This window comes from Macaca thibetana, chromosome 10, assembly GCF_024542745.1.
Source record: "Macaca thibetana thibetana isolate TM-01 chromosome 10, ASM2454274v1, whole genome shotgun sequence".
Taxonomy (NCBI): Eukaryota; Metazoa; Chordata; class Mammalia; order Primates; family Cercopithecidae; genus Macaca; species Macaca thibetana.
Window position 1 is genome coordinate 54896166 of NC_065587.1, and position 17884 is coordinate 54914049.

At 37.5% G+C, this 17884-nt stretch overlaps 3 protein-coding genes across 8 annotated transcripts in view; 1 reads left to right on the plus strand and 2 right to left on the minus strand.

Annotated features, from left to right (window-relative positions):
• SYS1 (SYS1 golgi trafficking protein) overlaps window positions 1-17884 on the minus strand; it is a 398294-nt gene that overhangs the window by 346236 nt on the left and 34174 nt on the right. The window lies entirely within an intron of this gene.
• STK4 (serine/threonine kinase 4) overlaps window positions 1-17884 on the minus strand; it is a 107724-nt gene that overhangs the window by 61891 nt on the left and 27949 nt on the right. For all 6 annotated transcript variants that reach the window (XM_050806514.1, XM_050806518.1, XM_050806516.1 and 3 more), the window contains 4 exons: window positions 15659-15826; window positions 13564-13701; window positions 10353-10481; window positions 9521-9707 (listed from right to left, as the gene is read on the minus strand). In XM_050806514.1, the coding sequence (XP_050662471.1) occupies window positions 9521-9707; window positions 10353-10481; window positions 13564-13701; window positions 15659-15826 (622 nt within the window). The remainder of the gene's footprint in view (window positions 1-9520; window positions 9708-10352; window positions 10482-13563; window positions 13702-15658; window positions 15827-17884) is intronic.
• Window positions 1-17884, plus strand: part of TOMM34 (translocase of outer mitochondrial membrane 34) — an 83376-nt gene that overhangs the window by 13333 nt on the left and 52159 nt on the right. The gene's annotated exons all lie outside the window — the stretch shown is intronic.

The following is a 17884-nucleotide window of genomic DNA, read 5'->3' on the forward strand; positions in this document are numbered from 1 at the left end:
GGGCATAGTGGTGCACACCTGTAGTCCCAACTACTCAGGAGGCTAATGCAGAAGGATCACTTGAGCCCAGTTAAAGACTGCAGTAAGCTATGATCGTGCCAATGCACTTCAGCCTGGGCAACAGACCAAGATCCTGTCTCCAAATTAAAAAAAAAAAAAGTAGAACTTTAAAAATTAGATGTAGAACTTCAAAAATTAGATTGTGGTGATGGTTGCACAACTCTGTGAATACACTAAAAACCATTAAACTGTACACTTTAAATGAATAAATTGTATGGTGTGTAAATTATATGTCAGTAACTCAATTTTTTTTAAGCAGCAAGACACCTTTCCTTTACTATTTGCTCTTATTTCTGGATTCATATGAAGTACAACATAATGCCTGGGTAGTCGTAACTGGGAAGAAGCTTGACCAAAGACTGAAGCCCACTGTTCCACTGGAATGACCATCTACTAGACCTTAAACTTCATGACCTTCAATTTCAAACCTTCATTTTCCAGACTGTCACCAAGTAAACCACAATGGTCAATCTACTATTTCCTTAATTCCTACAGTGACTCTTTTCTACTTAAATCGTAATTAATTTTGTGCAAACCAGAGAACTGGGTAGAGCCTGCCTTTTTTTCTCTGTTTCGTGCATGAATGTTGGCAGGAAAAAAAGAAAACAAAAAACAAAACAAAACAAAAAACTCTGGTATTCCTGCAAATGTTTTCCTCTGGCTTGGAATAACATGCCTTAATGTACAATTCTTATCACAGGGTTTGTTTTTTTCTAACATTTGTTATGAGTGCCTGGTTTTGGGTTTTGTTTTTGTTACCAGGCACCTAAGTGCTTTACATGTATCAACTCATTTAATTACACTGGTTACTATCCAAGTAGCTGTGTATGGCCATAAATATTCCTTTGAATGTCCTTTGAAACCACTAAGAATTGTTGGAATCATAAGTTACAAGGTTCCCTGGAGCCCAGAATAACTCTTCCAGTTAAGCAGTTTTGGTAATTGCCTCTATATGAATTGACTTAATTTCTGGGCAATGGTGCTCTAGCTATTTTAATTCTGGTGAACTGAAATATATCAATTCAAAGAGATCTAAATCCAAAATTCAAAGGGTTACTAACTAGAGCAATAGTGGCAGCACATCCAAAAAGATAAAAAAATGTTCACAGGTGAGAATGGTCCACATCTTGGTTCTTTCAAGAATTTCCTAATTGGTCTCATCTTTTACAGCCTTTTGAAACTCCATTTTATCACTTTCCTAGTCAAAGTGTCTTCAGATACCCTATTAACAAGAGAATCAGGTTCAAACTCCTTACTTTGGAATTCAAAGTCTTCCAAAATCCAGTCAACACCCACATCTGCTTCAGCCAACCTGAATACTGAAAACACATTTCTACCTTTCTGACTCTGTACCTGCCTGGAACATCCTTCCCCAGCCTTCCTGCATATCTGAGTCATTGCCTTCCTTTTCACAAACCCTTTAACGCTTTTCTGTACCACTTACCTAGCATTTGTCTTAGTATATCATTACCTTCATATGTAGAGGTCCTTTCTCCTAAGTTGCATCATTATCAAATACTAATATTTGAAGCGTCTAGAGCAATGCTCTATACACATAAGAAATTAGAACAATTAGAACAGTACACATGCCATAAGTAATACATAATGATAATGACAAATGTCATTTAATTCTTTTTTTTTTTTGAGACGGAGTCTCGCTCTGTCACCCAGGCTGGAGTGCAGTGGCCGGATCTCGGCTCACAGCAAGCTCCGCCTCCCAGGTTCACGCCATTCTCCTGCCTTAGCCTCCCGAGTAGCTGGGACTACAGACGCCCGCCACCTCGCCTGGCTAGTTTTTTGTATTTTTCAGTAGAGACGGGGTTTCACCGTGTTAGCCAGGATGGTCTCGATCTCCTGACCTCGTGATCCGCCCGTCTCGGCCTCCCAAAGTGCTGGGATTACAGGCTTGAGCCACCGCGCCCGGCCGACAAAGGTCATTTAATATATAAGTTACTGAGAGCAGTGAATGCCTCATTTGGTTTTCATACTCTACACATTAATGACACATAGTGACTATCTAATAAACGCTTCTTGGTTGGCATTAAATATTCATTTTTAACAATAACTGATTCCAAATTGATATTTCTACAGCATAAACATTTGAAAAGAATCTGCTTTTTCTTCATAGATCCACTTAAATTGATATTTTAAAATGTATCTCCATTTTCTTGCTGAACAAAAGAAGGTCAGAACAGCAAGCTTAGAGCACCAGAGAAATAATATATTCCATTAACTGATGAAGAAAGATTTATCTGCCTCTTAGGCTTAAGGATCAAAGTATATCTTTTGTGATTCACTTTCCTTTGTTCTTCATTACCATTATGCTACTGCCCTCTCTTGAAAAACGTATTTCCCCCATGGCTGTTCTTGGCTCTCCTTTTACCAATGTAACTATACTAGAGTAACTATCTTTCAAAACATATAGGCCTTGAGCCCTTCACCCAAGTTACACTGAGATCTGGTACTTTCATATCCTAAAATGTGGTCTGGCAGGGTGTTCTGAACGAATTTTCAGGCACCAGGAGTCTGTGCTTTTTGGCTCATTCCAAAAGAATCAAGAATGCTAATGGTTTCCAAAGATAAAAGTGGGCCCAACATCTGGATACAATAAGAAAAACTGCACAAACAATTAGGATTTAGTCTCCACTCTGGCAGGACAACCTTGAATTATTTTTGAAACTGTGAGAAAAACCTAAGTACCAAGATGTCTGCTCTTCTATTGTAAATATCACCCACGAGGGAGCTACTGATAAAATGCACAGTGAACCACAGCAGTTATCTTTTGGGGGTGGAAAAAAATCCAGTCGGTAATAAATGCCACTGTATTAAGATAAGAGGCTGAAACTTTACAAAAGAAGGCTCATGTGTATCTAAAGTCTGGCCCTCTTAAAAATCTGTCATCTTGTATTCTGAGCTATTTAACAGATTCTCAAAACATGTATCATCTTTATTGCCAAGGAATTTAAAACACATGGACACACACACACACCCCCCCGCCACACACACACAGAGCCTCCTTCTCTCTTCTCCGCACAATGGTAAAATGTTACTGAAACTGACAAGTGACCTTCCCTTAGCTCAACCATGTTCATGAAGCCAGCACTCAGGCATTCTTGGGGTGGCACTTACAAAGCACCATTAATACCAAGAGTAAAAACTAAAAGCATAACTATCAAGAGAAAAGGAATTAGGAAGAAGAAAAGTAGCGCTGGTTGAAGAAATCTTTAGGTCCTATGAAAAAAACACTGTCATACATTAAAAGACTTATTATAATACCTACGATTTTTGAGCATTTACACACTAAATATTTTACACATACAATCTCATATCATCTTAACAAAACTACAAAATAGGAACTTTGGTGCCCCATTTTTTCAGACCAGGAAACTGAGGTTCAAAAAATAAAGAACTTGACCAAGGTGACATAGTCTGTAAGACCCTCAGCGAGGTTTCAAGTCAAAGACTCTGATGCTATAAATCAATGTTCACTCCACTACTCCTTTGTCCTTCTCTTGCCCTTACTCAAAGATAGGGTTCCAACAAAATCAAATGTTTCCAGCTTTAGTTTTGGGGTGCACAACTGCACTAACGCTGTCTGAAACTCTCATATGATGCTGACTGTGAGTGGCAAGCATACACCAACACAATCCTCTGATGATAGATGTTTAAATCCTGAAGGGATCAGAAGTTGGACAGTAAGGCTACTGTGGTAAGAGAAGTGTTAAAATACTTGCAGTACTTTATGTCCTAATTACTGTACTTGCAAATGCCATAATCTGAGTCAGAGAGAATAAGACAGATAACACACAAGGGAGACAATGTTCTAACAACCCCTTTCAAACAGAAGATGGAAAGCAAATAGGCTCTGAGTCAAGAATTTCTATCTTATGCAGCTCTGAAATTAGTATCTGAAGTTTGGTGTTGAAGTAAAATCATCTTGACAACAGCCTAGCCTTTCACCTGATTTCAACATGAGGAAACTCACAGCAACAATAGGTGCCTTCATGAAACTTAGGACATTCTGAGGAGCTATAAACACATAATGTTTTTACCACATAATACTATCTCAGTAATTTAACTAAAACATGTTTCTGAGTTGTCCTAACTCAATTATGTCACTATGCTTTAAAATTCTATTTCAAAGAGATTAATGTGGCTGTTGCTCTAGGAGAAAAATTAGAATCTTATGCACTAAGCACAAGTTTTAAAGAGGAATCATCACCTCACTCCCTTCAATTCACTGAATCTAATCTGAAGGCTTGGTCAGGAGAAACATTCTTTCAATTAGTCGTCCAAGTTCTGCCTCCCATTGACCTATTAAGCCTGGAGATAAGGAGGGGTGACCAGGGCTATGCATCTCTTGGGAATGTGGTAAGGACAAGAAAACCATGACATTATCGCCAGTGAATCCTGAGAGGAAGAAGCGCCGCATGTCAAATCTTTAGTGGATGAGTACATGTTATTACAAGCAGCCATCCTTTGGCTTGTCATTTCCTCACAAGGGGCAAAAGCATTTAACTGCTAAACTACAAATCTGTGCAAATCAAGCTACTTCAGTCGCTCCAAAATGTTTTTGTTATCTCTGCCTCTAAAAAAAAATTTTCTTTTTTGCTCTCAAACATATAATTGACTTTTTAAATATTTAATAACGTCGTGAAAGCTTGGATTCTTTCTACATCAAGTATAAAATTAATCCTTTTCATTTTATTTTATTTTATTTTATTTTGAGACAGAGTCTTGCTCTGTCACCCAAGCTGGAGTGCAGTGGTACGATCTTGGCTCACTGCAACCTCCACCACCCGGATTCAAGCAATTCTCCTGCCTCAGCTTCCTTAGTAGCTGGGATTACAGGCGCGCACCACTACGTCCAGCTAATTTTTTGTACTTTTAGTAGAGATGGGGTTTCGCCATGCTGGTCAGGCTGGTCGTGAGCTCCTGACCTCAAGTGATATACCCACCTTGGCCTCCCAAAGTGCTGAGATTACAGGCATGAGCCACCGCATCCCGGACCCTTTTCATTTTAGCTCTAAATATTAACACCCTATTTCATAATGATCAAATAAAATGGAAGAAATTATTCTCCTTTAAAAACAAAATGGTTACTTGAAAACAGATAATGGTGAAACTATTTTTCTGCATATTAAGATAAAAGAAAGAGAAAATATATAACAATATAAAACAGAAAATATGTAAAATTTTCCATCATTTTCACAGTACTACCAGTTGTATTCAGTGCCACCAATATATTACTTTGGATGACATATGTTAGTAATACCAAAATTAACAAAACCCACAACCACACAGTGACAATTTTAACAATTTAACAATTTTCACAAATCTCCTTCAGAAGCTAAAAGATCAAGTACCAAAAATTGGTAAAGAATAGACAAATGAAAGACAATTAGCAACTGATTACTAATTATATAGATTCCTGCACCAAACAATTAGAAAATACATTCTTTCTAAGACACACAAAGCACATTTAACAAAAATTAATAACATGTTAGGCCACAAATGTCTCAAAAAGTAACAAAGAATTGATATAACACAGACTACATTCTTCAACCACAATTCTATAAATTAAAATTTTTAAATAAGCAGTTTTTAAAAATCATACATTTGCTATTAAAAAACTTTTGAATAACTCATGGGTTAAAAAATAAATGTGCATAGCACAAGCACTACACACTGGAAAAAAATATGTACAATATACCACATATGAAAATGTATGGAATACAGCTAAAACAGAACTAATATAAAAAGTTACAATGTTGATTAAATGTATTAGCAAGCAAGAAAATTAAAAAGCTAATTATTCAAATTTTAAAAAACTACAAAATAACATCAATTAAAGAATTTTTTTTTTTTTTAATAAAACCTCTTAAACTAAAAACAGACCAAAACTTATTTAGCCTGTTAAGGAGTATTGACCAAATTCTGCTGCAAAATCAGACTCGATGGTAAAAAACTCCAAAAATTTTCTTTAAAGTGAGCAACAAGACAAGAAGGTCCACTACCAGCTCTACTATGCAACACTGTATTGGAGGTCTTAATAAGAAGAAAAACCTTAGCCAGGCTTGGTGGTTCACACCTGTAATCCCAGTACTTTGGGAGGCTGAGGAAGGAGGATTACTTACACCCAGGAGTTCCAGACCAGCCTGGGCAACATAGGGAGATCCCATCTCTACCAAAAAAAAAAAAAATCACGGGTGTGGTGGCACATGCCTGTGGTCCCAGCTACTCAGGTGACTGAGTCAGGAGGATTGCTTGGCCCCAGGAATTCAAGGCTGCAGTGAGCTAGGATCGTGCCACTGCAGTCCAGAGTAAGACAGTGTCTCAAAAAAAAAAAAAAATTATATATAAAGATCAAAAGGAAAAACTATAATCATAATTCACAGACAATAAGAGTGTCTCAATTTTTTTAAAAAGGAAATCGCCAGAAAGAATAAAACAGTCCATAAATATGTATACTAGTTGTCTATAGAAGAAAAATGTTAGAAACAAAGGTTTTTTAAACTACGTCATTTGTAATAGCAACAAATAAGTATCTAAAAATAAATTTAACGAAAAGCTCTAAAACATCTTCATGGGTACAATTATAAAATTATCTAAGAATATGAAAGATAGATCAAACAGATCGAAAGATAAATAAACCATGTTCATGCACAGAAAGAATTAACATACAGATGGCAATTCTGCCTAATTAATCTATGTATCCAATGCAATTAAGTCAAAATTCCAGTAGTATTTTATAAAATTTGATATATTGATCCTAAAATTTATATGGGAGAGGCTGGGTGCAGCGGCTCACCCCTGTAATCCCAGCCCTTTGGGAGGCCGAGGTGGGGGGATCTCGAGGTCAGGAGATCGAGACCATCCTGGCCAACACGGTGAAACCCCATCTCTACTAAAATACAAAACATTAGCCAGGCATGGTGGCATGCGCCTGTAGTCCCAGCTATTCAGGAGGCTGCAGCAGGGGAATCACTTGAACCCAGGAGGCAGAGGTTACAGTGAGCTGAGAATGCCCCACTGCACTCTAGCCTGGTGATAGAGCAAGACTCCATCTCAAAAAAAAAAAATTTATATGGGAGAACAGTGATATAAATTTCAAGAAGTAATCTGTGATGAAAAGAAAAATAAGAAGGGGATGGGAAATCTATTGTAGATAAATGGTCAAAGAAGGACTGAGAAGGTGACAGGATCAAAGACCTGGATAGAGGGAGGAAGCAAGTCTTTCAGATGGAAAAATAAAACAGACTACTAGAGCTCATATTGTAAATAAAAACAAATTCCTGATATATATCAGGAATATATATACTTTTACTGTAATTTACTGTAACATAAGCCTTAGTCCTGGCTCCCAACAACTTGACTTAAAATATATATATGTATGTGTATATATATATATTTTTTTTTAAGTCAGTTCTACACAAGAACTTTCAAGTCAGTTCTACATAAGAATTATTAGGTTTTTAAAAATTTTATTCAATTATTCAAGTAAGGCCATTTTAGCTGATTACAGTTTCAAAATTATATGCATGGTACCATGTTACAGAAAAAGAACACCAATTGTGTCAAGTCCACTGAGAAATCTGGGAAGGGAGAGAAAAAGTGACTATTTTGAGATGTTTTAGCTGACTTCTTATTTGAACTTTGCCAAGTATGAGGTATCCAATCTCCCAACTAAATAAAAATAAAGACATTGCCCTAATATCACTGTGGTTACTTAAAATACACTTAAAAATGAATAAATAATGGTCTTGTTCTAGCATAAAGCCTACCTTTATATACAGGGCATTTGTGAACTCAAATGGGAACACAATTATAACCCATTAACTTAATACAGAGCTCCCTCTGCTGGCCCAGAGAATGCACAGTGATCCTAACACTGACAAAGACCCTCTCATGCCACTTCAATTTCAATAATGTGTCCTGCTGTTCGGGAAAAAAAAATCTCACCCAAAATACCACTGATGTCATAGCATGTCCTATAAATTAGGACTTTGAAGTCTCCATTACCTTAAGAATCTTTTTTTCCCCTTCCTCCTCTCACCGTTTTTTATGGCCTTAAAAATGAATACTTTTACAGAGTGTTTACTATTTGCTTTTTGGTGAAGTGGGCTGAAATAAGATGGGCAGTGAGTTGATCACTGCTGAAGCTGAGTGATATAGGTCCACAGCGGTCATGATATTATTGTGTAATTGTATGTATGTTTTAATTTTCCAAATGTAAGTAACTCCTAAAACAATAAGGAATTTTTTTAAATCTCAAAATAAGTGGCAAATCTGTCAAATCTGTAATCCAAAAGGGAGAATTACAAAACCTGCAAAAGACTGTCTGTGAACAAATTTTATTTAATGTTACTCAGACTGTGACTGCTTAGGTTTTTAAATAGTTCTCTTCATGATTATAATAAAAGATGCAGGTTTCTCATTAGACATGCTAAAACTATCCAAGTTCAGAAACTGAAAAGAATAAACAACTCATTGAATTAGCATTTGAATTATGAAAATCACATTTGGAAAAAAATTAATTCTTTGAATAAAAATGGGCACAATTTCCCTAACACGTGCATATACAACACATGCTAACAGGTCAGCCTAGTTGTATTGCACAGTGATTATAATCATCTACATAATTAAACCCCTTAAGACAAGCAGACAGTTTAGCACTCAGAGTCAATGAAAAGAACCAGAGGTCAGTAACTCATTACTGCAAAATGAACATACTTTTAAAACAGAAGAGGAGGAGAAGGGCAATCTAGTACATGGCATTTAGTTGATAATTTGTATATCACCAAACATGGGATTTCTAGGGTGCCTTAATCTTGAGTTTAGGGGATGAAACATAAAGCACCACAAGCACTGAACGACACAAGAATTTCACTCTAAGATAGGAGCTGAACACAAGGTGTTAGGCTTAGTTACAGGCAAAAAAGGATCAGCCAGATATGGAAAGAAGCAGAGATGAGTTTAAAGTAGAAGAAACTGGATGGAACTTTTCAACTTGTCCAGTCATCTTTCATTGACTGACAGTGTTGGTAAACTTGCGTTAGACCCAAACTGTCATGAAAATAAACTGAAGATGTATATACAGTAAATAACTCAGAATGTCATTACACCTTGATAGGAATTATGCATCAAACAATACATGTGCTTCCAAAGATCAAGGTAAGGAAGGAAAATAATGACAACATTCAATGAGAAAATGGCTGTTCTGGTTCAAAAGCAAAATCCTTTCTCACTGTTGATGCTTTCTTGACTTTGACTCCACAGGTCAGCTTTCCCCCTCCCCAAACCTCCTGCCCCCATTGCAAACCTCCAAGTTTTCTACTCCTTTGGTTGTGACAAAAGAAAGAACTCAAAGCTAAGCCTGCATAAACCATGAGAATCTGTCTTCTCTGAAATATGTATGCTTGATCTGAGAAGTCAGTGGATTTACTTAGATAAGCCTTACTTTTCATAGTTCCTTCCTCTTCCTCATCCTCTGTATTGATCACCATGGTGCCCAACTGTGATGGCAACGTGTCATCATGCTCAATCATAGTATTGGCTCCATCAGTCATGGTGCTGGCTACTCGAACAGTGCCCATCTCATCACCCACTGCTCGAACCATTGTGCCAGAATCCATTTCATCCTCTTCCTGTGAACAGATACAATCTCAAAATGGGGCTAATTTGACAAAAGACTCTGAGTTTTCTGAATAGCTACTACTTAGTGAAAATATTTCGACATTTAACACTTATTCAGGTCCTAAACTCACCTTCCAGAAATGAAAGCACTGTTACTTAAGCAAAGATGACAAACTTATCCACATGATAATAAGCTTTGTATCTAACCCTAAAGGAATTCTTCCTCCACTCTTCTTAATAGAGTTTTGCAACATAGATCTAAGAAATTCATGTGAACATCTTTGGAATCTCAGGGTTGTGAGGAAGTCTATAAATGTAAAAGCTACATGTTAAGTATGGATCCCAGATTCCCTAAAAGGATATGAAAAGCCAAATCCCAGACCTGAGCATTCTCTCTCTAAATAAAAAGTTAAATTGAGTAAAAGATGGGGGGGCAAAAGAGTGAAATTTGAAGGTGTTTTAGGAAGCACTGGGAGAAGAACAAGTACAGATACAGCAACCCTCTAGCATGAGTTGGTCCAGGTTAGGACACAGCTATGCTGGAAGAGTCTCCAGCTCCAAGTTGATCCAATACCTCCTACTCATCTTACCTGGTTTGGCAATCATAAAATAACAAGCATCAATGCCTGAGGCCCACAGCAATGGCTGCCACTCACTGAGTTTTCTTCATCGTCCTGGTCCACTTCCCGCTGCTGGGATTCCTGGCGTTTCAGTTTCACATCCATGGCTTCATTAATTAAGTCTCGCAGTATTGACACTCCTTTGGCACTCTTGACAAATGGGTGCTTAAAGAATAAAGTAAAAAATACTGTGGACAATTTATATGGTGACAGTGCCAAAACAGTACCTAGAATACAGTAGGTACTGGATAACATGTGTTGAATCAATCAATGAATCTGATCTTTCTCTTTGTGCTTTGGACAACAGCTAAACCACACTCCCTTTATAACTCTGAGCAGAGCAAATTCAGTCTTTGCCCATCTTTTTCAGCCTGGCTGAAATGCCTATGCCATTTCTCTCTGTCAAATCTAGCGATTCTCAATAGGGAGTATCATCTCCTGGAGGAAGTTGTGTAAACATGTTGGGAACATGTTATAGCTGTCACAATGTTTAGTGAGCACAAATGGCATGGGACACTAGCAATTCTGCAAAGTACAGAACTGTCCTGTACAACAAAGAACTGTGGCAGATTCTGCACATCTTTCAAATGTCTCAGGTTGTGTACACACCTTAGTAGATAATACCAAAAAAATGTTTTCAAGAGATATGCAAAAAGGCCAGTGATTTGGGAGGTGATTTTAGAGAGGGGAGCTTAATGGAATAAAGAAATTATTTAGAAATCACTGAAAAATCTACTCATCTGACTTGTTCTACGGTAGCATTTCCAACTACACATTTAGGTAAAAAGGATTTTAGTGCAAAAATGCAGTTGCTACAGAAATACTAAACTGATCATATATATGTAACAGATTTTGACCCAAATATTATTCAATCACCAAAGATACTTGAAACAAAGGGATATTGTTCAATTTCATTAATAAAAATTGCTTTATAAGTTTTTAATATTAATACCATCATATGTTTTTATTATTTGTATTTGTAGCACGTGGTAAGAAATCTATGCTGTGAAAGTTACACATGGAAATTCTTTTTGGGGAATTGCCTATTGTCTTCCAAACTTACTCCAATATTGTCCCCATTGTTCCTTGGCAATCCATTCTCTGTTCTCCATCACCCATCAAAGGATACAAGTTCCAAGTAAGAACTCCAGAGATGGAAAGTATACCTCAAAATGTGGTCAGATTGCAATAAAGGAGATACATTTCCATGACATTTTGTCACTACCCCATCCAGGTAGGAAAAGAATTTGGCAATCCACTTAGAAATAAGACCCAGCTCATTTGCAATAATATCATATTGCTTTGCTCTTTCCACTTGGAAAAGCTACAAGATCATATCCCACCTTCTGTAATCAGAGACAAATAAATCTGGCCTGTTATTATTTAACATCAGTTTCATGCTAGTGTCCATTCATTCTTTTTACTGTATTTCTTAAATGGTGTAGTTTCTGATTTTCTTTTTTTTTTTTTTTTTTTTTGAGATGGAGTCTTGCTCTGTTGCCCAGGCTAGAGTGCAGTGGCACAATCTCAGCTCACTGTAACCTCTGCCTCCCGGGTTCAAGTGCTTCTCCTGCCTCAGCCTCCTACTGGGATTACAGGCATGTGCCACCATGCCCAGCTAATTTTTGTATTTTTTTAGTAGTGATGGGGATTCACTATGTTGGCCACGCTGGTCTTGAGTCTTGATCTCCTGACCTCAAGTGATCCGCCTGCCTCAGCCTCCCAAAGTGCTGGGATTACAGGCATGAGCCACTGTGCCTGGCTATCTTACAGCTCTTAAATCTAAACTCATTCATGATGCCAGGCACAGGTATCTATTTCATTATGTCTGCAAACTGGGTCAGGCAGAATTATTTGCAAATTGAAAGTCATATTATTTCATTATAAATTATCTTTATTTTTCTCCATCACATCACAGACAATATTGATTCTTTTTAAATTACAGGCATAAAAAGGTTTTATTATATGTGAGTTTCATTCCAAAAAAGTAATGAGAGTTTTTAAATATACACATTGTTATAAAAAGGGGGCACTGGGTCTGAAATGGCTGCAAATGATTGGCCTAGCCCAATTATAATAGCTGATATTTATCAAGTTCATACCATACTGTCTTCAGTACATGTGAACATTGTTCAAAGTAACACACATTATATCATTTAATCATCACAACACATGAGGCAGGCACTGTATCCCCATTTTATAGATCACAAAACTAAAAGAACAGAGAGGTTAAGTTACTTGCCCAAGATCACAAAGCTAGTAAATTGGGAGCCAGGATTCAAACCTGGGCAATCTGACCAGGATCCAAGCTCCTAACCACTAAGCATACTGTCTGCCACATCCCACCTATCCTTCTAGGGCCAGGCCTAGAAGCTACCTACTCCAGGAAAGCACTTTTTGCATCTCCAGTCCAAAGAGGCCTTCTCCCACCCTGAACTACAACAGTACCCACCACTGATCTTAATTCTTTGTCAGACTCAGGTAGACTTGATGGTACCCCTGCTTTGGAATAAAAAAGACTCAAGTTCTAATACTGACTGTGCTATTTACCAGCTGAGTGACCCTAAATGAGTAAACCTCCCTAAGCTTCCGTTTTCTTCATCTATAAAACTGAACTAATACCCACCCTTCACAGGGTCTATGTAATGATTAAATGGCGCATGTGCAAAGTATGTGGCGCACAGCAGGCACTCACTAAATGTCAATTCCCTTTCTCTAATCCCATACTGCCCTGTATTTTCTTGCATTATTATCTTGTTCGATGACTTAACATTATTTTCCATGTCTTTTCCACTCAAATAGATTTGAACCTCCCTAGAGGCAGGCAATGTCTTAAACTTCTTTTACTTTGTTTTTTGAGATAGCATCTCACTCTGTTGCTCACGCTGGAATGCAGCAGTGCAATCATGCCTCACTGCAGGCTCAACCTCCTGGGATCAAGAGATTCTCCCACCTCCCACCTCAGCCTTCCAGGCAGCTGGAACTACAGGCATATGCCACCACACCTGGCTAATTTTTTGCATTCTTTTTGTAGAGATATGGTTTCACCATGCTGGCTGGCCTCCAACTCCTGGGCTCAAGGAATATACCTGCATCAGCCTCCCAAAGTGTTAGGATTACAGGCGTGAGCCACTGCACCCAGCCTGCCTTATACTTCCTTACTATCTCCACGTAGGTGACCTCATGGCATCTTTTGGTCAGTGTGTAAATGAAATGGAGCGAGGCGGCATCAGAGGGTGATTCATACCTGCAGGAGCTGAGTGGCTGTGGCTCTCTGCTCAGGACTCTTTACAAGACACTGTTTCACAAAATCTGTAAAGTTATCTGACCACAGCTCTGGTTTTCGGAATGTGGGAGGAGGATTTGTAGGAATCATGAAGATTGCCTGGTTAGAACAAACAAACAAGCAAAAAGATCTGATAAAATAAAAGTAATGCTCCAATAAAAAAAAAAATACATCTGGAATTACATTTGAAGCTTAGTAAATAATTTTTCACTTATCCACTGAGAGGCTCACCCAAATTCCAACAAAAGTCTAAGCATTTGCAAGTACAAAGCCTGACGGTTAAAGAACCTGATATATCTCCCTCTCTCCTTTTCCCTCTCTCATATATGGGTCTTGTTCCCTAAACCTCACAACATCGATCAAGCTTTATTATTATTATTATTTTGGTAACCACAGTACATTGCCTTTTAAAGTAGAAAGGTGAGGCAGAAGAGTATCTACATCCTCAAGATAACCCTGGCCCCATGGTTGTCAAGTTTCCCTGCCTCTTAAAAGTTATTACCACCCCCAGATGTCAGCAGCAACTACACAATAAACTCATTAACCAGAAGTCCCAAAAATCACAATGGGGTCATTAACTTCCAAACTAAGCTAAATCAATGTATGTGTGAGGGGGAAAAATTAAAAATTGGCCCACTATGTTGCAGTTACATTCTACTGTTTCCAAAAATAAGACTATTATCTATTAAATTTCCAATTTTAAAAAAGCTACGTTTTTTGAAAAGTAAAACACTATACAAATAAGCAGCTTAAATTATATTATTTAAATCTAAAATTGTAACTAGTAAATCTCCTCGCTCCTTCTCCCAAAAAAGAGGGAGGACTTATCTTGGGAACATGAATTTTTGTAAGTCTCTTAATAGGAGAATTAATTAATCAGAGAAGAGGAAGAGCTGGGGTAGGGAAGGATGGAGAGGACCACAGAGCCCCTGAGGAAGGCAGGGTTGGGGGCGGGTGTTACAACAGTGCTGTGATGAAGGGTTCTGGGACAGTTAAGCCTGGGAACTGCTTAGGGTGTCAGCACTGGAAGAGCTTCACTGGAGATGCATTCCATGGGCCCTTAACATTCTAGAAGGAGATAGAGGTTGGAGAGTACACAGTCTCCAGATGAAGAGAATCTGGGGATCTACAAGCCAGAACTTATAAATTCAAACACCTATAGGGGCCAGGCAGAAGCAAGACAAAAAATGAACAAGGCTGGGTTTCAGTGACATGAGTTCAAAAACACAGTTTGCTTTCTTCTTAACACTACCATAAGAAAAACATTAGAGAAATACTGTAATAAGTGGCAGCTGATACTTGGTGACACAACGGGGAATCATGGAGACTGATAAAGTAGAAAGTTCATACTCTGTATAAAGGAGACAACCACTACTCAGCTCCAGTGAGAATGCTGACATGGTAAAAAGTGGTTGTCCAAACTATTCAAAGTGAGTGAGTGAGTGAGAGTATGTGTGTGTGTGTGTGAGAGAGAGAGAGAGAGAGAGAGTGTGTAGCGCAAATCAAACTAAGCATTTCTATGGCCTACGTCCTGCCAGAGGGCTATCAATACACAACCTCTGGAATGGAGAGGAGTGGAACACACTTAATGACTACAACTAGAGTCAGTAGAGGTATATCATCTATAGTGACACGAATTACACATAATTCATTTATTGTTTGCAACCTAATCAAGTAAGCCATCGAACTAATTTTTTTTTTTTTTTTTTTTTTTTGAGAGTCTCACTCTCTTGTCCAGGCTAGAGTGCAATGTCACGATCTCGGCTCACTGCAACCTCTGCCTCCGGAGTTCAAGAGATTCTCATGCCTTAGCCTCCCAAGCAGCTGGGATTACAGGCACAAGCCACCACACCCAGCTAATTTTTGTATTAGTAGAGACGGGGTTTCACCATGTTGGCCAGGCTGGTCTTAAACTCCTGACCTCAGGTGATCCATCCACCTCAGCCTCCCAAAGTGCTGGGATTACAGGTGTGAGCCACAACGCCTGGCTTGAACTTAACTTTTTAATGATGATCAGTAACTAACCACGCCACTGGCTTTCTGTCTACTTCCTTACCCTCATTGGATGGATATCAGCATAAGGAGGCTTTCCTTCAGCCATTTCTATGGCAGTTATTCCCAGGGACCAGATATCTGCTACACAGTTGTATCCAATTTCCTGAATCACTTCTGGAGCCATCCAAAATGGTGTTCCTATCACTGTATTCCGCTTGGCCATGGTATCCTAAAATAGAAAGGGAGAGAGACTGACCTAAGCTTAAAACTACTGAGATGTCTACAGAAAAAAAAAGAAGAAAAAAAAAACTATTCAGAAAAAGAGGCTTTTCCAACAATAAAAAAATGCCTTGTACTTGAAATACATATAAAAACTATACTCCGAGCATGATTAAGCAGGCATAGAAGAAATTCAAATGACAAAGAAACACAAAAAGATTCTCAATTATTAAAACACAAACTAAGATTGACAAAAAATGTTAAATTAATAATGCTGATAATAGCATAGAAAATCAGGCACTGAAATACAATGTTACTGCAGTACAAATTGGTACATTTTAGTACGTAAGTTGGCAATATTTATTCAACTTTTAAATATTCACATCCTTTGATCCAAATCTATTTCTTGAAATCTATCTTATGTTCAAGTGTTCCAAACTATATGCACAAAGACTGTAGAAATGTCTGTAATGGGGGGATGAGGAGGAAAAGGAAACAACTCAAATGACCATCAAAAGATAAGAAGTTAAATATAATAAATAACTGTATACTGAAACACCACATTAAAAAGAAAAAAAATGAAGATATATACCTTTTCCTAGCATGGAAAAAATGCACAACATACATTATTACAAAGCAAAAAAAAGTTGTAAAATTATATGTAATATAGCCCTGTTTTTGTAAAAGGAATATATATATATATAATAATGATGATCATAACAATAATAAAACAATTACCAGTAATAAGAAATGTTGTTATATCATAGTACAAAAAATCTGGAGTAATACATACTAAACTATTAATAATAGTTATATCTAGTAGGCAGAACCACTAAAGGTTTTTACACTCTATCCTGTATACATCTGTAACATTCTGAAAGTTTACATGAGCATACATATGCAGTAAAAAAATTTAAAAATTGATACATAAAAAATAATATACAAAATATCTTAGTTTGTGGCCTAAAGAAGAATATGTGGATATAGTACACATTACAGCAAATAACCACTTGCATACTTTCTCAGGATAGCATGGCCCTACTGAAAGAGAACCTCCCTACAGTTCCTATGCTTTGGCAAAAGAAAGAATTTTTTTTTTTTTTTTGAGAAAGAGTTTTGATCTTTTGCCCAGGCTAGAGTGAAGAGGCACAATCTCGGCTCACTGCAACCTCCGCCCCTGGGGTTCAAGCAACTCTCCAGACTCAGCCTCTTATGTAGCTGGGATTATAGGCACCCACCACCATGCCCAACTAATTTTTGTATTTTTAGTAGAGACAAGGTCTCACTACGTTGGCCAGGCTAGTCTCGAACTCCTGACGTCAGGTGATCCACCTGCCATGGCCTCCCAAAGGGGATTACAGGCATGAGCCACCACGCCCAGCAAAAGAAGGATTTTTAAACAGAACTAAATACAAGAAAGGATTTCCAATCATGATCACTGATATTCCTTCTGAAATGCCTGTGACTTAGGTTACGCCAGTCAGAAGCAAATGACAGGTCATTTAAATCAATCTCATTGTCAGTCCTATGTAAAAAATTAACACAGGAACTAACTTACTGCTTAGTCATTTCCTTAGCTCTGAAACTTCAAATTTGCAGGGGTGTTTTCAAATGGTGGCAAAGTTGTTTTCACTGGATTATTTCAATTAGAAATGGTTACTTGCATAGCTAGAAACTTTTTGAAAATTATTAAGAGTAATGATTGTACACTAACCCCACTTAGATTTGCATTATAAAGTTATATTAGTATAATAGCATAGCAATAAAAAATATAAAGTTCGGAAGTTGACTATGGCATATGTGTGTGTGTATATATGTGTGTGTGTATATATATCATATATATGTGCTATATAAAACTTGTTTTATATATATGCACACATATACATGTTATATATATATAGCACACATATATAATATGATTTATGATTAAAATGTCATTTAAAATCAGCAAGCAAAGAACAGATTATGAAAAAAAAGCACTGGGAATCTAGTTAGTCATTTGTAGAACTCTACACTTAAATGCCTACCTTATACTTTCACCAAAATAAGCTCAAATAAGTTGAAATTT